Source organism: Clavelina lepadiformis, chromosome 1, assembly GCF_947623445.1.
Source record: "Clavelina lepadiformis chromosome 1, kaClaLepa1.1, whole genome shotgun sequence".
Classification (NCBI taxonomy): Eukaryota; Metazoa; Chordata; class Ascidiacea; order Aplousobranchia; family Clavelinidae; genus Clavelina; species Clavelina lepadiformis.
The window spans coordinates 6,416,713-6,435,912 of record NC_135240.1 but is presented as its reverse complement, the minus strand read 5'-3'; the positions used below and the strand labels follow the sequence as shown (position 1 = coordinate 6,435,912).

The following is a 19,200-nucleotide window of genomic DNA, read 5'->3' as shown; positions in this document are numbered from 1 at the left end:
AAAAAAAATCTACTTAAGTAGGGTACTGAAGAAAAACTACTTCATTCCTGACCACTGCCAACTCGTAATGTTAATTTATATTTCTGGCGCATTGAAAGCAAACAATAAAACCGAAATATTTTTACGAAAATGCACTGTATGTTAACACTAATTGCACATAACCTAATGTACCATATATATTGGCACATCTATTTTCACAATAAACGTATTATAAGTACAAAAAAAAATTAAAACTTTAGCATAGCAACCACAATAAATACAATGCACAGTACACAGCTCATTGCATTTCAGTTACGACTAATCCTCATTTTTCTTGTTGTCTAAAAGTCGCGGTTTTCTTCTTACTTTGTTGAACAATCCATCGGACTTGAAACTTTGCACCAACAATGGCAGAAGGCACACCAAAGTCACAACAACCTGCCACGTTCAAATTTAGTAAAATTTACTGCGCGCAATTTAGATAAAATAAAAAAAGAGTAACCGATTCATATGTTAATAATAAAACTCAATTATTAAGTTTAGGAAGCGTAGGACGCCTTTCATACCGCTGACATAAAAAAGTAAAACACTGATTTCCAACCAAATCTGCGTTGAATGACAGCGACTAAATATTGGCCAATTCCAGCCCCAACGCTACCGGTTCCATCAATTATTCCTGTAAAAGTAGACAATCAAACAGCTGATGTCTAACATCTGCTCGACAAAATACACCTCACAAACCTACCTGTGACAGTTGCAAGAGCCTGTGTATCTTTTCCAACGGCTTCCTGTTTGCCTATATCTGCGGTGACGGCGGTTGCTATGACGTTGCATGCCCCACCGATAAAAAACCCAACAAGGAAAAGCAAGCCTGAATTGACTGTGACGTCGTTTGGAGACACTGAAATGAAAACATGGTTAGGCTAGTTTCTCCTAGATTAGCGTACAGCGCTTTCCAATCAGTTGGTCGCGAAACATGCCAAAATATTATGTTACCAAAGGCGAATAAAGTACAGCGCGATCATTATGAATCTGGGGGCTATTGTAAACGCATGTTTGGAAAAAGATTATTTTTATTGGACTAGTTTGTATTATGTGACTAGAAATATTAACAGTAAATTAGTGGATCTCAAAACAAATGTCCGCAAATGTGGGCTGCGAGTTGAAAAAACACTTGTTCTAGACTCTGTCTTTAGCCTTCACCCCATCAATGCGTGTTGTAGGTTTATTGTATTTGAGCACAGCTCCTTTTCAGAACTTCAAAATAGCTCAGTGATAAATCCAAACAAGGACAACATTACCTGAATAGCCCCATATCACAAATGGTCCACAAATGAGCATTGCAAACAAAGTTGGAGTTCTTTGTCCACTTCTATCACTTATAAAACCAGCCACAACACCACCTGTATACAATGAACTGTCAAAAATCGAACCTATTTGCCTATTGAAGCCATGACTGCTGTTAAAATTTAATTATTTTTTTACTCACCTAAAATATTGCCAACATCGTACCAAACAGATATCTTATCAGCCAACGTGTCTGGCCAACCATATTCATTCGTGACGTAATATGGCAACCACATGAAGAAGCCATAGTTTACCATCTTTAAAAACGCAAATGCCAAGGAATACTAAAATAAATTACATAAACGGTTGTAAAGTTCGGTAGTTGCTTGCAATAACAATAAAATACAGTACAATGCACGGATTACCTTCTGTTTGGATAAGTATTTCACAGATTTTGGCCACATGAGTAAACTATGCACAGGTGTTATTTAAATGTGAACGACATGCTGTTAAAATATTTTTGCTCACAGCAATAACACCAGGTAGGAGAATAGCCTTAAAAAAGTTGATCGCGTGCTGTCGTTTTTCTTGATCCACCAAAGTTTGCTTATCGTTAGTTTCATTTTCACTGCTGTTTTCCTCTTCCTGCAACCGTTGATCAGTGGCGCCATAATTTACTGCAATATAAATACCTTTCAGAAAATTTTCTTTCAGCAATTCAAGCCAAAAATTTTCTGTCTCTGCATTACCTTGGGTTTCAACGAAAACAGTTGGTTGTTTGTTTGGATCCTCCAAACCAAGATCTAATGGTGAGCTTACAGCACCAAAAAACATGACAATACCACCGCAAAATATTGAGAAGGATGCGTAAAGAAATACAATCTAGTCAGAATCATAAAGTTATACGTTTAATATATGATATGATAAAAAGTGTGTCTCAAATGATATTTTTAATACAACACAATCAGCAGCTTTACAAGTTTTCTTGAGGTTAAACCATTAATCTGCAGGCACGAAAAATTTAAGCAACAAACATCATAGAGAAATGCAAATAATAAACAATCAGTGCGCAAACTAAGTTAAACATCGGCAACAATCTGAGAGTAAGAGAGCCTTCTGTTATATTTAAACATGCCTTGAGTAAACATAACTTGGAAATAGCGAAACCGCCTTTTGCAAATATTACAGAAGTATACACAAAAGGATTAATTGAAGTATTGCTTTCTGCGAGCTTTCACATATCAGCAAAGAAGGGCTTAAAAATTAATAAGTTGCTTAACAAAAGTAATAGCAATCCATTAAAAATTTAGCATCACCTCATAGCCATAGTCAATAAGTGCAGAAGCAATCAACGATCCAAATATATTCCCCACAGGTGCATTTGCGCTCCATATACCAAACACCAGACCTCTTTCTGATTTACCAAACCAATTTCCCATTATGGCAACTACGCAAGGCCAACCAGTTCCCTGGAAAAGACCATTCAGACACCAGAGAGTGATGTAAAGTGCTTTGTTGTAGAAATGAATCCATTGGGTTAATGTTCCAAACAGGAAAATCTAATAGTATAATTGCAAAATTTTAAAGCACTCTAAAAAATATTGAAAAGTTGTTCAGACAACAGACACTATCTTATTTACATTAAATATAGTCTACAAAGATTTCTGTGGATATCTACAACAACAAATAAATTTCACAAAAAAAATGAGAAAATGATGTTATGCTTGAATATGAAGAAAAACAACGAAAATGAAGATAACATTCTTAATTACTTAGTGACATAAAGAATGTTATCTACAACATACCATGCAACCAGATAACCACATGCCTATGGAAAGTACCTTCCGCAACTCAAACCTAACATGTTTAGGACAAGAAAAAGATGATATATTTGTCATGCAAAAAACAAATAGAAAAAAATATTTTTTCTGAAAACGATTCACACTTCAACAATTAGGGATGGATGATTTACAGGTGTTTCTTTACTAATTTGTCTTATTTACTGTCTTGTTCACTAATTTATTAACACCAAAAGAACATTTTTGTTGATTTCTATAAATCACTTAGCCCTTAGCAGGTTAACACTTCTGAAATCATCCATGTGAACACTAAATAAATTTTCAAATAACAAGCAACAATGACATGCATCAACATATTTTTGTTAACAACAAAGCTAACCAAATGTGCCAAGGGTTAGTAAAAACTTAATAACTACCTGTCACCGAGTGGTCCTGAGAAATACAAACCCTGTATGAGCAGAAAATAGGGAACATAACTTCTATTTTAGTTTATACACAAATCACAAGGTAATGATTTAAATGCAGTACAGACTTACCATGGCATACGAAAACAAAAACGCAGTGTCTAATAAACCCAAGAATGGCTCTGCATCGTCATAATCAGAGAAGAAGTGGTGATCTCCCCAGGTCTAAGTTATGAAAAGTAAATACTGAAATACTTTAAAGCAAATACTTTAATAGGGACAATAATAATTATTGAAATACTGATGTACAGTATATGTACTGTTCTGTATGTACCGTATTTTACGGACCATAAAGCGCACCCGATTATAAGGCGCACTGTCAATAAATTGCTTTGATTAGTTTTTTGTTCATACATAAGGCGCACCGGGCTATAAGGCGCACCCGATTATAAGGCGCACCGGCAAGTTTACTTGTTACGTAATAAATGTAAGCAAGTCACAATAGTACAATGAGCAAAAGAAAAAATGAGCCTAGTGAATATCACAGTTGCTAGTTGCTTTTACCGTAGTTTATTGTGCAAGACGGTGGTTTATTTATATAATAATACATTATTATAGGCGTTAGGCGCATGCACATACATTAGGCGCACCGGCTTATAAGGCGCACGATCAATTTATGAGGAAAAAAAAGGATTTAAATTGCGCCTTATGGTCCGTAAAATACAGTAGCCTGTTTTGAAGCTCGAGGAGTATAAATAGGCTATATAAGCTTTATAATGGTAAACAAATTTTGAAAATAAAATATGCAGCTGCTCAATAAAGATTCTCAGCCACATTTCGAATGTACATGTATCAGTATTTGAGAAAAACACAAAATTAAAATGAAAACGTAGTAGGCTGAAAATAAAATATGCGCTTTTTACTTTACCTTTTAAAATTTCATGACTACGTCCTGAATAAAAAATTTATTTTAGATTAATAAAGTTAGTCAAAGTTTTCAGCAAATTCGAACCAACCTCATGGGGTTCTGGACAAGGCCACGATTGATTGCAATTTGTTGGAGTCCATTCTTTCGAAATGTCATCTTTTATATTGCTGAAAGTTTTACGACTTGCATGGAACATGGCAAAGCTACGACAAGATAATGTAAAATAAGTTGCACAGAACACCAAAAATCTCGGTAAAGCCTTTTTATTTAGTATTTATAATGCAAAAAAGAGAGTTTCTTCTTCCAAATGGTGGAAAAAGGCTTCACCAAGCTTGCTGGCTTGGTGAAGGTTCAAAATCACTCAAGCAAAACCATTTTCTATTTTGCATTCTAAAAACTGAGTAAAAACGCCACCAAAAATCTAAAAGCCATTGCGTAATAATTATGTATTTCTACATTATATTTTATTTGGAAACCGAACCAAATAAGTTCAAAAGTAGGAGTAAGCAGGTTAAATGTTAGTTTAAATGGTTTATTCAATTTTTGGACAAAGTGCAGAAGAGCACAAATGACGTCACAATTTGCACAGCTGGGGTTTAGTATACTTGTATATGGTCTTGTATACTTTTGAACTAGACCCTAATTTTTAACCAACTTTTGTGGGCTATTGTAGGGAATAAATCCAATAATTAACAATCATAATCCAATTACATAAACATATTTTTGAAGTTTTTGGTCAATTATATAATTTAAATAAAAATAATCTGTGCGTTTTGGCTGAATAAGCTAATTATTTTTGAACAAATATGTTGTTTATAAATATAAAGTAATGACTCATTGACTAGCCTACTAGGTAACCTTATTGTTTCAAATGACTTAAGTAACATTTAAGCAAACAAACGTTGGCATATATATGAACTTACCCCGAAAAAGTTAAAATAAAAACAAAAACATGATGTCTTGTCCACATTGTGGGGCAATTACAATCCATTTCTTTTTGAATTAATGTTTAAATCTGACAACGATTTCAAATTATTTACTGCAAATCTGAAAACATGTAGTAAACCATTGTGAAAAAGCTACCTACGGCTTGCAATGCAGGACTTGACCAGCAACGAACGGTCAAGAGTTCAATTGAGTAGCGTCATCTACAGCTCTAACTCCTTTATTACCAGCAGTTGATACAGCAAAGCAATAGTTTGCCTTCATGGGAAAGCCCCAAACATGTGATGGCATTGCAGGTTCTTTGTTTGATTTTATCAAGGATTTTGTGCAAATAAAATTATTGCAGGTTTGCTATTAATTATCCGGTTTTTCTACTTCAAAAAGATAATTCTCAATTCCGAAAAAAGTTCAAACGTGCAAACGTTGTAAAAAAGTACGTAAAAAAATTTCTTTTTAGCAACAATGAAATTGTTAAAACATTATTAGACTAAATAAATTTTATCAGGCCCTACCTTTGCTTTCGTAAAAAAAATTTAGCTTGCCTTCATGCTTAATCAATGACTTTTAATGCTATTATTATATGTCATTGGTTTCATTGTTTCGAGTAAGGGGAACCCCGTGAGGCCCAAGTATAATGGATGCATGTCGCTTAACTTCACACGATTGTGCCTCGGTGCTTGGAAGTTTGCTTGTGTAACATTATGTTTATTGTCTACCCCGTGTGAAACATTTAGTGCTAACACTATTTTTTATTTTTTGAAAATTAGATTTTTTTTGTCACATTGGCAAGTGGCATCTAGGCTAATCCTCAACTAGAATTAAAGTATGACCGTTTTTGATGAGAACTCGTGAATGCAAAGATGCAAAATTGGGCCTTTGGCATGCACGGAAGCATCAAGTCTTTGTTTTTTTGTTATAAATTGGCGTTAAAATAAAAGAATTGTCGTTCAATTTGATGAACCTCGTGCGTGCAGGTTCCACACTTTCCACAAACATAAGAATAGGATTTTTTTGCCAAACAAAACAATCGTCAACCGTCAAAGATTGAAAGAGGAAATGGCCTTCTATTTTGCTTTTACAATAATTTTATTACTGATTCTAAGCATTTTTCATAGAGTTGCAAGTGGCCTTTTCTCTGCTATAGCCAATGGCCCTGTGAATATGTTCTGGATGCGATTGGACTTGCCTACCACTTGTCACTTGATAATGTTCAAAGAGTTGTGACATACAACTCTAAAGAAACTACCCATGGTCAAATATAGATACTAATAAACTAGACTTTGCGTTTGTAATCCTTTCTTAAAATGATAGCGGTGAGCAAGTCGCTACAGCGAGTTAGCGTCTTGCTGTGGTATCTACCACAGCCGCAAAATGGCAGCTTAGCTTAAGCTTATATAATCTCAAGCAAACTTTTCTGTGAAAGTAAATTTAAACTAATTTATATAAGCGGTTATGTATTTTACAAAGTCAAGTGTGAAGAAAGTTTACTTAAAATTTATCTTGGGTGTGCAGCTAGCATGAAAAACTGACCGGCCGTGTTTGACAGTATAAAAGCAAACCTTCTTGCTGTGACCGAATAGATGCTTTTCCAGTTACTACAGCTGCTATTTCGTTTGAGTGGCAAGATTGTTTTGATCACCTATACTTTACAATAAAAAGGATTGATTCTTCTTGATACCACATCAACTTTTACACATTTAATTTGCATGCTATGCTAATCATATATCGTGGCATCATATTGAACCAGTCAAGCAATTGTGTTGGATTCAAAGCGCTGTCAATTAAAAACTAGGCAACCTTTTTCAATATATGTTTTTTGTGTACAAAAATTCATATGCTACTCACCTGAGTAAAAACTTTACAATTCAATTCCTGGAACCTGTGCTGCATAAAAAAGTGAGTCAATAATTTAATTGGTAAATATAGGCGATGGAAAAACTTTTGCTACTAGTCAAAAATGGCGGTCTTAACTCGGAAAGTGTTTATTATTGTACAACATTTTGACAACAGCAATATTTATGTGTCAAAAAGCTTACAGTTTCGTAAATACATGAGTGAGTGGATATCATTAAGCAGTATCCAAAATTCATAGAAAAACTTCTCAAAAAAAGTAAATTTTAAATTTAGCCAACTGGACACCAACTGATCAAACTGTGCTTTCAGTTGCAAAGCATTTTTTTCGGTTTTTAGCGGTCTGCAAGCTTGAAAAAGCTGAAAACCACTGCTATTAATCCTTCTGCTCTGTTACGTTGACTAATAAGTATTTAACTTACTAGGTTTAAAAGCTATGAAAGTAAATCATTTAAGTTTAGCATAAAACCTCAGTTGATTGGTGCTTGTGTATGCTAGTCTTCAGACGTTTGCACACCTGATATATTTGTTGCCTATGCATTGTGTGTTTATTGTTCTGTTTTTTATTAACATACATTTAGAATTATTGTAAAATCACAGATTTGTTGTTTTGAAAATACCAAAGGCTGCAAGTAGTTGTGCTATGTCAGGTCAAATGGTCGTAGATTCTCCTTCTCAGCTTAGAAACATCAAAGATTTTCTCATTCTCTACAATGCACTGACTGAAAGTTGTTTTAATAAATGTGTTACCAACATGAACTATCGAACTTTAACACAAATAGAAAGAGCGTGCGTCCATCGCTGTGCTGATAAATTTACTAATGCGAATAAAAGATTCATGAATGAATTCACAAAGTTAACTCCGGAAATGATTCGGAGAAGGAATGAAGACGCAATGGAACAAGCTCAAAAGTATGAAGCTTTGCTGCAAGAATCTGCCCCATCGCCGACGACCTGACCCTTGTTAACCTTTGTTTTGTTTGTTGTGCTATTTAATGCTATTCTTTGGATAATAGTTGTATTTGTTGAGTCTAAATATGACTATTTACACGTTTAATGGTGTAATTATGGAAAAATTGGTTGTAGTTTAATTTTTATCATAATGTTTCTCACATTATATATTTTTCCTGGCAAAATATTTCATTTTGAAGAGCTGTAAAAGTAGTTGTATTCAGATGAAGCTCATTTTCTCAGTTTTGTCAATGAAATTTCTGACAACACTGGTACAAATTCACTGGTCCTGGCAATTATTTAATTAATTGAAACAGCTTCAAACAATTCAAAGTAATTTATTTGTTTCTTTTAGCTTTGAATTGACGAGCTATCACTGTATCATGATTTTTGGACTCGATCGCTCCCCCATATTTGTTCTTATTTCCATTCGGTGTATGATTTACATTTCGAATAAACTTATGCCAGGGATCTTGGTTTAAAGAAATTGGACAAATTTCTTTATATGCTCGCTAAATTTTGATGCAAAAAACGTCCGGCATTTATAATATGCTTTATTGTTTTATTTTTGAAAATATTTATCATTTTATGTGATAGGCCCAGTAAATAGATTAACGCGGTACCATATTCATAAGTAACCATGAACCAGCGGCAGTATACAGCATCCGTACAAGATATGCTGCGTAATCTGGAAAATGTTTTTAAGGTACTTGAACTTTACAAAAGAAAAATTATGCAATAGGCCTAACCATGCCTTACCTTTAAATATTTATGTGCACAGATTTTCAACTTGTGACTTACAGTGAAGTGATATTGGTTTAACTTCATTAATTCGCATCTTTTTTTTTCTATTAATACGAATGTCTTCAATTTGCAATTCTTGCAGAATCAAACTGGCGCTCCACAAACTGGCCCTTATAGCAAAGAAGGTTTGATTTTGAGAACGGACAATATTATTTTCAGGCAGGCTGGAGACTGGCGTGGCCAGCAGGTTTGCTGTGATTATAACCGCATGAGCTTTTATCAAACATCACATATTGTTTGTCATCCACCATGTCGGTTTTGTAATGCTTTTATTTTAAGTGATTGTACTCAGTGTTACTTTCACTTCTACCTACTGTTTTGCTTTGCAGGTTCAAGTTTTGTCACCACTAGAAGAACTTGAACTTATTGATGAGTTGTGCATCTACCTGCAGGAACAGAAACACGAATATGTTCGATACAGAGTTTTTGAAACACTTTTTTCAACTGCCAGGGATAATGCGTTGGAATACAGGTAAGATATCAGGCACTGTAATTAATGCTAGGGCTATGGCAGTTGCACTTTGGTTCGCATAAATGTTGTCATAAGCACGAAGTTGTTTTGACAATGGATGTTGTTTTTAATGTAGAAGGGAGATTTTATGTCGTCTTGTCTCTCTTGGAGTAGCCTCAAAGTCTGCTGCGGTCTTGGAATGTGCTGCCCTTTGGATGAAGGTTCTTTCACCATTTAATTACTCTCATTTCTTAAAATCGATATGTTACTTCTAATTACAATCTCACCTAATATTTTGGGTGTCTGATGATAATACAAAATATTTGCTGTAGAGTTGTGAAAAAGAACATGCCTCTTATCTTGCTTCTGCCCTAGTTACTGATTACTGCACCTTACAACGCAACGGAGTTGCAGAGCTCAAGTCTTGTTGTAACGTCAGCTCAAGATTTTGTTGTGTCTTTATGATTGCTGTAACTTCAAAATATAATATGCTGTGAGTTTTCATTATTTACCTGTAAATCTTTTGTAACCATTTAAGGCTATTTTCAATTTGCATACATAACATGCAATTAATTTTTGTCAGCGTGTAGTATGGCGTAGTTTATTTCGTAAGGTGGACATTGCATTTGCGATTTATTTTCACTTCCTGTGTCATGCACTCAATTATTTCCCATTTTTTGGCTTTTGCAGTTTTAAGTTTCACATTTCTGTTGCATTTTAGTTTTTGTTATTATGCTTTTGCTTAAATGTGAGCATCATCATGTTGATGCATTATGATACGGTTTGATCCTGATGTTGTTGAATGTTTGCTCAGTAATTTTTTATCGCAATCTTTGCAGAGTGAAAAACAATGCAGACGAACATGAGAGTGAGAAAGCATCGTGGCCGTGTGCTGCCTTGCTTGATGTTGTCCAGAGCTGGCTTATGTTTGATCCTGCCCTATGCTTCTGTACAGCGACACAGGTAAATATTTAACAGCTAAGTGTATTGCAATTGTGCGTTTGTGCTTTGCATTTGAGGTCATTATATGTAGACAGCGGGGCAAAACTTTTGGTTAGCTTGGGTAAACTTAATGTGAAATCACTGTAGAGAAATCTGAATCATCATGTCAACATTTGACCATGTTTCGCTAATCCAGATGGATAAATTATGGCGGACCGTTCTTAAGGCAACCCAATCAATGCTGGACAGTTTATCTTTAACGCCACTGGATGGGTTAGCTCGGTGGTGTGTTAAGTCACTTTTTGCACCAACAACCGTTAACAAAACCACCTCCACCCAGCCTCGTGACGAACAGCCCCCTGAAAGCTCTGAGACTTTACATTACCAAGAATTACACTCGAGGTTGCACTATGCCTTCCTTAAGGCATTACTTGCGTCAAAGCCTGCACTGAAGGTAAACTATTACAGTAAAACAAACTCTTCCAAACCTGTTTTGTCTAGGTACGTACTATGTACAAGTTGTACATGGCTACAATATTCAAAATGAATATGTAACTGCTTCATTAGTTCAAATGCACTTATTAATGTATGTTTTTAGGCAATTGCAAAGGGATCAGTTTTGGGAAACCCCGATCTACAGCTGTGGAATAAAACTGAGGTCCATACCTTGATTGGAGACCTTATGGCTCTCTGTGACCATTCTGACCTCACACCTCAATCGTCCAGCTCAGAACAAGCTGCTGTTGATAGATTTGCGCAAATTGCTCAGATTGCAATGTCAATGAGAGTGTTGAACTGTACAAAAGGTAGCATGTTTCTAAGTGTAGTGATGACATTGCCTTCTCGAAACTAGTGAATAATACCAAGTATTCTGTAAATGCAGTTGCATGGTATATATTATGAGCTTTTTTGCATTTTTATTTATATTATAGTAGTTTGTTTGGCTATTGCAAGGTCATGGAGGTTATGACGTTCGTAAAGGTACTGTACATTTCCTGAATAATGATTTTATACTTGTCACACGAATTGAAACAAATTATTTTTTAGACCAGTTTCAGAGTTTGTCAGATCCTTTGCCCAAAACGAGGTAAGAATTAAAAGGAACTGAACTGCACATAGCATGATTTTTTTTAATAGATTCAAAAATAATCCTGGACTTCTGGACAAGTAATTGATGATATGACTGAAGCCAATTACAATTAAATGATTACCCATGTGGTAATTTCAGCCATTTTTGGTAAACTAATTCCTTCTATACTTTCCAGATTGTTAGAATTGGTTGCCTATGGTCCCAAAAGGCGGAATTCCTCAGAAGAAACTCCAATGGAGACGGGCTATTAGGTTAAAGCACCCTGGAGCTGCAGTTCCTTGCATGCATATGTACCAGCTGTGGAGCAGATAGCAGTCTGAAAGGTTTCAGTTTGCAATGCAGCGCTCGAAGCAGATTTCGTTCTTGGTTGCTCTCTTCCTAGTTAGTGGCAGCCCTTGAAATTACGTTCAATATACGAACATTGGTTTCTAGGCGGAAGTAGTTACGTTGCATTTTGTCACATCGATTGCAAATATTCAACAGTAAAAATGTTCAATTGCAAAAACAAATCAATTTTTTAAAGTAGTCATTTGGTACTGTTTGTGTTCTACCTTGTTCTACATGTATTAACTCGATAATTTTAGTTGGGCACATAATCATATTCAATCATTCATATCATATTCAATCAAATACCACTGTTTCAATATTTATGGACACACGTTAAAGAAGTAGAAGTTTGCGTAGAGGAAGTCATGATATATGTTTTATAGGTTGGTTAGATTTTCTTAAAATTCGTGATCTTCAAGTTTGACTCCGAATGTTGTTGTTGATGATGAAGTATCTCGCTCTGGTATAAAATACACTTATGTCTCGAAAACTATGCTAATAACAATAAAATTAAAAGAACAAGAAGTAGCTGGTTAAACACAAGTTTAGCATAGAACCAGGCAGCTCCATAGCGGCTAACCAAGAAGATGGTGTCGTATTGGGCGCTACATCTTATTTTATACCATAAAAATACTGTAACAAATTTGTTAAATACCTAACTAAACGACATGCTGAAGCTGATTGCACGCCAGGTAATTTTTACTAACTAGTACATTTACTAGTAAAAGGTATTGTAAAAAAAGTCGCTTCGTTTATAATTCTTCGTAAAAATTGAAAGCGTAAGCGCCTGGATGCGAGAGGGTAAAAGCATTAGCAAGGGGACAATCGCCATCAATACTAACGCAAGCATAGCTATAGAACACTCAGGGTACACAAAAATTAATTTGTAGTAACAATTGACCACTGAATAAGATGTCGATGATTCAAAAACATGAGCTTTCAAGTGCCCTACCACATCCACAACTGCCAATTGCTAACCCAGAAACTCAGATTGCTCCACAGTTTTGTAGATAACTGGTTTCCGGGAAAACAATTTAGCATGCTTTTAGCCACGTGTCAAGAAAGCATATACAGCTTATATTTTCATTAGACTGGGAAGCATTAGCGGCGCCTGAAATTTTTCTCTGTGTATGACCATATGGGGTAGCCTACGAAGGTCGGAGGGGCTGGTTGAAAACATGGACAGCTGAAGCTTTTGGCTTGCGGCGCTAGCCTAGCTTGTTAATAGGTCTAGGAGGCTGGCCTAATTATAAAGCCCGCACGTTCACAACCCCGGTCTCTTTAACTTTTGCACTCCCATATCTATAACGAGTATTGAGGAATAGACCCTTTCCAGGTTACCACAAGATTTTTTCGATCGCTTATACTTAAAAATGAAAATTGTCGGCCCACTTTGATTTTTTTACTTTCTAACGTTCTGGGTATTGGATTGTAAAGATTTCGTTCAGGTGAGTTACATATGAATTCGTTTACGTGATAAAAGAAATTAAGTTGCCTCAGAGTTTTTATTTTACAGTGTTTTAGAATCCTACACTCTGGGATTGTTCGACATGATGTCTAGTTACGTGGTCAGCGAAGAATGTGACATAAAATGCGTAAGACTTTGCATGTAATCTGTGGCGTGTTACATAGGCTAATTTTGTTTGGCATGTCAAGCAAACTTTAAAATAATCAACTAGATGTAAATAAAAACCGAATTATTACTTTCAAACATGCTTCAGACACCACACAAACTCTTATACGCATCGCATGCTATGCTGACCATGTGACGTGACATTGTATCGAACTAGTCCAGTGCGTAGGATTAAAACCGCCGTAAAATAAAAACTAGGCAACATATTTTAAAAAAAATTTTTGTTGTGTAAAGGAATTCATATGCAACTCACCAAAGCGAAATTTTTACAATGCAATGGCCATAACGTTTGTCATTTAAAAATGAATCAAACTGGGTCGACATTTTCCATTGCTAAGTAGGCCTATAGGCGATCAAAAAAATCTTTCCACCCACACAATGACTTGGAAAGAATCTATTATCATGTTATAATTTCTCTTTTATTACCTCATAACTCCTTCCCATTCAAGTCGGAGTAAGAGTAGGGATTTTTCCCCACTCCTGGTAACATTGGTTACAGAACTTAGTAAATCACTTTTTTACTGCAATTCCCCAGTTATTACGTCACAAGAGCATAAACGTTTGAAAATTTGAATTCTTATCAATGTTATTGATTTAAAACTGAATACAAAGAGCAATGCAGAGTTTTTTCAGCTATGTATTTGTTTGTCCACTGGGTAAAACACAGAAAATACCCCTGCTTGGTGAGCTTAAAGTTTCGCTTGCCAAGTCACACAATTTGGATAACTTTGATAAAACCAAACAGTTAACATTAACAATACTACTGCAAGTATGGTAGCAAACAACAACCATTTATACTCAAAATGTACTTACTACGTCGAATAGACCTATGCTTACAAAATGGATGTGTACAAAATGCAGCAGGAACAATTAAGGATAAGAAATACTGGAAATGAGAATCTCCATTACTTTCTACATCCTTGATCTCATGATCTGTCAATTTATTGCCTTTAGTTTCTTTTCTTTTGTTTACAATTTAATTTATTGGTTATTAGTAATTGGAAAATTTGGGCAACTATGGCTGGAACTGTGATAGAAAATCTTTCCACAAGAAAACTTGTGGTAATATTACTTGCCCTGTTGGTTGCAGAGATTGTGTTGATTCTAATTGGCGCATTTATTGGTAAGTGGTAAATGGATTTATTGGACGAAAATGCCATTTACTATAAGCACATGTTTAATATTGTACTTGTTGTTGGCTTAATGTAGCTTAAGTAGGTCTTTATCTTACCGGAGAGCTATGTTTCTAATTTAGTATTTGTGTTGTTCTGTGCCTTAAGAGTAATCAAGAACAAGGTTTTTTAGATAATTTTAAACTAGTTTTCTCTTTTAAAAAAGCTCCTCGACCATCATGGGCTGCTCCATCTGGAATGAAAAGTTGCTATAAATCAGAAAAAGACTGGGAATTGCCGAAAATCTGTAAAGAAGCGGTAAATTTTACTTACCATTTTTGAGAACTATTACTAACTTTCAGAAGTATTTTAATTTTCATAGCGCAATGACATGATCACAGTATATCTGTGAGTTTAAAATGTCGCAATGAATGGTCGAATGCTTAATAAACTGTCACAGCACCAACAAGCCAGCATCATGCTTTTATATAATGTTTGCTGTTTCTGTTTGCAGGGTCTTGATGATACAATAGATAGTAATGTCCCTGATCATCCCAGCAAGGTTGTTTTCACTCGAGTTATTCCACCTCAGAATTTCACAATGTACAGATGGTTTCAGTATGTTGTTGGTTATTTAACATTTACGCGGACAGTTGACAAAAGGGTGAACATGACCAGCTATGGTTCGTGCTTGTGATGCTTGGTTATTATTAGCATTTTAAACAAGGCAATTTTATATGTATTTTTTATGGAAGTAGTAATTTATTGCTGGTGGACTTACCATTATATACTGTTGTTCTAACAGTTTGTAGTTATGTAAAAATGACAGTACGTACTTATTACAACATACCATACTTAACCAAGTGAATCCTTATTTTTGTAGGCTACTTGTACATTTCTTGCGAAAATTGGTTGATTTGTTACCAAGTACTTTTCACCACATCCATGCAATTTCTGTTCACAGTTCCTATAGCAAACCCGGAAATGACATTCAATTTCACTCTTGGCTATAGTGACCAGATAGGAGCCAGGCTAATTCCTGAAGCCTGGACTTTGTTGGCAAACAGCATCGAGAAGCGGACTCTATCTTGTGATTATGCTGCCGACAGATCGGAATATGATTGTGAACCTGTCTTTGCGTTCCAACTTGGCTCAGTCCCTCACAAGCAGTATGTTCTCAACATGGGTATTCCACTTGGGAGATTTATGCCCAATAATGATGAACGCATAGATGATGAAACTAACACGCAAATTGATAAAATAAGTGACATGCAGTTCATTGTAAGTTCAAAGCAATGTATGAAAAATCTCATTCCTGTTACTTAAACCTGTTATTGTTTCATTCAATTGTGTGCTAAACTGTTTGAGTTAAATATTTGAGGTGTGTTCAAAAACCAGTTGGCCTTAGTGCATAAAAATCGAGCATTATGTATTTGTCAAATAGTAATTTTGAAAGCCTGATAGTTTTTAAACAAATCTTGTACATTGCTCTTACTTTGTTAAATAATGAAACCTGTTTGCATACTTGCATTGTGGTATCATACTGCAATCAGCATATGTAGCAATTACTGTATACTCTAATTTCTCCATTTGTTATATCTTGTTTACTGACTAACTAATTTCTGCTTTAACAGATGATTTCACAAACTGGAGGATTTACAAGGGTCTGGCTGAGTATCAAGACCGTCTTGTTCATCATCATGTTGTTCCCTACTGTTTGGTTCTGGAGGAGAGTGGCAATTTTGGCGAGAAAGTCCATGCTGATAGAAAGGTTAGTGAAAATGTTGTTGCAAACAATATCTTACTGCTTAGTATAGAAACTTTGTGGGTCTGTTCCATGATTTTTGTTCCGGGGTTAATAACTTATATTACTAATCTTTGATTATACTTTAAGGGAATTGTGATTTGGGTCAATATTTTGTCATTTATTATGCAATGTCATTTAGATCCATTTTTGCTCTTGCACTTTCGTTACTTTTTTTAAACTTTCCTTTGGAGTATCTCACAATCTTCTACGATGTACCGTGGATGTTGTTGGTTACTGACATTCGCCAAGGATTTTTTTATGCTGTTCTCTTTAGCTTTTGGGTCATCTTCATGGGAGAGCATTTAATGGTAGGTTGCTGCCAAGTTACTTACTAAGTAACTTCACACTTTGTATTGTTTTGTTAATATAGATCTTTGAGCGTTGTACAAAAATACAAGCATGTTTGATATTTGCTGTTTTGAAATTTAGAATTTCACTAAAAATGCTGTGTAGTATACTTCAGCATCAGCGCTGTTCCCTTAAATCACATGTTTCTTCTTCATTAAGGATCAAGCCCACAGAAATAAGATATCAGCATATCGTTGGCATCTTGGATCTATATTCACAGCATCATTTGCTTTGTTATCATTTGACCTTGCCGAACGTGGAATTCAGATTGTTAATCCGTTTGCAACGATATGGACACATCCGAGTTTTGGCTATGCCCTTCTCGCTATTGGAACTTTGGCCGGTCTTCTGTATATTATTCTGCTCCTGTACCTTTTGTACAAGGTTTTCCGATCCATTAGTTACAAGCGAAAGTTTATCTTGCCAGACCATCGTGCCATCCACTTTGAAGCAATTGTCAGTCGTTTAAAAAGACTGATGATGGTTACAGTCTTGACAGCTGGCCTGACTGTTATATTCTTTTTCTTGCAGCAGGTGACCTACTTTCTTTTTTACATTAACAAAATTCTGTTGACCATAGAGGAGAATGCATTTGATTTCCATTTACTTTTTAGTTTATGTTTGTTCTTTGACTAAATGCCAATTAATCAGATTTGTTTGTGACTTGACTATTGATTATGCTTACTGATACAATACAATACAAAAGTTGTTTATATATACTGTATTCATTAAATTTGTACAAGGAACGTTTTATGGTAATGGTTGAACTATGTAGTTTACGATTTTAGAGATTATTGTCTTTACAGACATTTGAGGGCCTGTTTCACGACTTCTTTCCAGCTGATGTGCAAGTAGCTTCTGCATTTTTTACTGGTGTTTATGGGCTCTGGAATATTTATGTGTTTCTTGTCCTCTCCTTGTATGCACCGTCTCACAAACTGTACGAGTTTTCAGCTGCCACAGGTAATATTTCTCCAATTGTAGAAGTGCTTACACTTGCCTAATCCTTAACCAAAAGAACTATGAAATTATATATCGGTATGGTCTAAACCAGTGGTTCTCAAACTTTTTTAAAAGAAAGTACGCAACGGTCTCCTAGCAATTTTTTAAATGTCTCACGGTCCCTTAAAAAATCAACACAAATAAACAAAAAACAACACGTTGGTTTTTATAATATCAACGTGACAGGTGTACCTGCTTCTTTGCCTACAGTTCAGCTATGTTTGGTTCCGTTTTAGACAACGCAATCCTAATATCGTGAATCACATTCAACCGGTTTCGAGCTTTTGGCTTTATGGCAAGTAGTGCCGTTTTTTGGAAGGTGCTTTGCGGTCCCAGAAAATTGTCTCACGGACCCCAAAAGGACCGCGGACCCCAGTTTGAGAACCACTGGTCTAAACTAAAGAGCTAGTGTTAGCAAATATACTTTGATGTTTTGTTGAACATAGCATATATTGAATTAATGTTTCGTTTCAGATGATAACTCTGAAAATGAGATGGTTGCGCTAAGAAGTACAACTGAACAAACCCAAATCTTGCAAATGACACAGCTAAAAGATCGTGAGGATTAGTTCACATCTGCATTTAAAATATTAGCTCACTTAAAACACCAGATTTTATGGTTAAAAACGTTGCCTGTTACTAGCCACACAACTCAGTTACTGCCACTTTGTAAGCGCTGTTTTGACAAATGTTATGACTTATGAGCATGTGATACTACAGTATTACTATGCTGATGTCTATTGAAAGTGCTATGTTCTACATTGGCTTGTTAGCAAATTATAATATACATTACACACGTGACAAAATTAAGTATTCACTAATTCCGGGTTACCTTGTGGTGTTGTTGACTATTTGTAGCCGAGTTCTTTAAAAGCAGTATTTTTTCAATTTTGTAAAACGTCTTTCTACTCGCTTTAGTTATTGGTGCTTATGACCTGTATTGGCTGTTAGTGCTTATGTTGTATATATTGTGCTTAGTTAGTAGTTTTGCATTCGATATTTGGTAAGTTTGATAAAAGCCACTTTGTATATAAATTTTTACATAAAGAAGATTTTTATTTTATAAAAGTGAAAGACTACCAGCATTCATTTACAATTGTTGAATTTCTGAATCTTTGCTGTTTCTAACTTCTCACTTCATATAAACACAGTTATGCTAATCATGTTTAATATATGTTACAAGTTGCTAGCAAATTTCTTGTTCAGTGTTTTTGGTCATTTTCTTTTTACAGTCATGTGAAACTTGATAAATTTGCACTTTTTGTATTTTTTCTTTTTTTTGCAAAATTTATTCCAAACAACTGATATATCGGTTATCTTTAACTTTAAAAATGCTGCAAATAATGCTTTTGTGAATCCTTTCTGATTGTGGCTTTTTGTATTTAGCTCGTAGTATTATGAAAAACTACCTATAACGTTTGCCATTTCTTTTTCACCAGCTTTGTAGAAATTTCATCGCTTTATAAGGTGAATGTAGTCGACTGTTTCATCGGTTTGTGTTCAGACGTCACTTTTGTTCATTAAAATGCCGGCGATTACA

The 19,200-nt window shown here is 35.2% G+C and overlaps 3 protein-coding genes across 4 annotated transcripts; 2 read left to right on the top strand and 1 right to left on the bottom strand.

Moving 5' to 3' along the window:
• Positions 1–62: 62 nt before the first annotated feature.
• On the bottom strand, positions 63–5,500 carry LOC143468929 (sugar phosphate exchanger 3-like). Its single transcript, XM_076966416.1, has 13 exons — positions 5,321–5,500; positions 4,486–4,600; positions 3,602–3,694; positions 3,482–3,513; positions 3,072–3,123; positions 2,583–2,825; positions 2,016–2,148; positions 1,795–1,943; positions 1,469–1,610; positions 1,281–1,382; positions 725–880; positions 546–655; positions 63–417 (listed from the first exon to the last, which is right to left on the bottom strand). The coding sequence occupies exons 1-13, from the start codon at positions 5,386–5,388 to the stop codon at positions 298–300; spliced, it is 1,515 nt and encodes a 504-aa protein (XP_076822531.1). The 5' UTR covers positions 5,389–5,500; the 3' UTR covers positions 63–297.
• Positions 5,501–8,156: 2,656 nt separating this feature from the next.
• LOC143467099 (integrator complex subunit 15-like) lies at positions 8,157–11,956 on the top strand. Its single transcript, XM_076965014.1, has 10 exons — positions 8,157–8,850; positions 9,031–9,135; positions 9,278–9,420; positions 9,536–9,620; positions 9,732–9,892; positions 10,239–10,362; positions 10,538–10,795; positions 10,940–11,147; positions 11,389–11,428; positions 11,607–11,956. Exons 1-10 carry the CDS (start codon positions 8,785–8,787, stop codon positions 11,680–11,682), a joined length of 1,266 nt encoding a protein of 421 aa, XP_076821129.1. The 5' UTR covers positions 8,157–8,784; the 3' UTR covers positions 11,683–11,956.
• Positions 11,957–12,742: 786 nt separating this feature from the next.
• Positions 12,743–19,200, top strand: LOC143464311 (protein wntless homolog B-like). 2 transcript variants are annotated; one of them, XM_076962158.1, is made up of 11 exons: positions 12,743–13,206; positions 13,275–13,353; positions 14,387–14,514; positions 14,730–14,821; positions 15,018–15,186; positions 15,468–15,784; positions 16,138–16,274; positions 16,450–16,618; positions 16,818–17,192; positions 17,465–17,621; positions 18,135–19,200. In XM_076962158.1, exons 3-11 carry the CDS (start codon positions 14,409–14,411, stop codon positions 18,227–18,229), a joined length of 1,617 nt encoding a protein of 538 aa, XP_076818273.1. In that variant the 5' UTR covers positions 12,743–13,206; positions 13,275–13,353; positions 14,387–14,408; the 3' UTR covers positions 18,230–19,200. The 2 variants fall into 2 exon arrangements, with proteins under 2 accessions (XP_076818273.1, XP_076818272.1); XM_076962157.1 differs by lacking the exons at positions 12,743–13,206; positions 13,275–13,353 and having other exon boundaries at positions 13,680–14,514.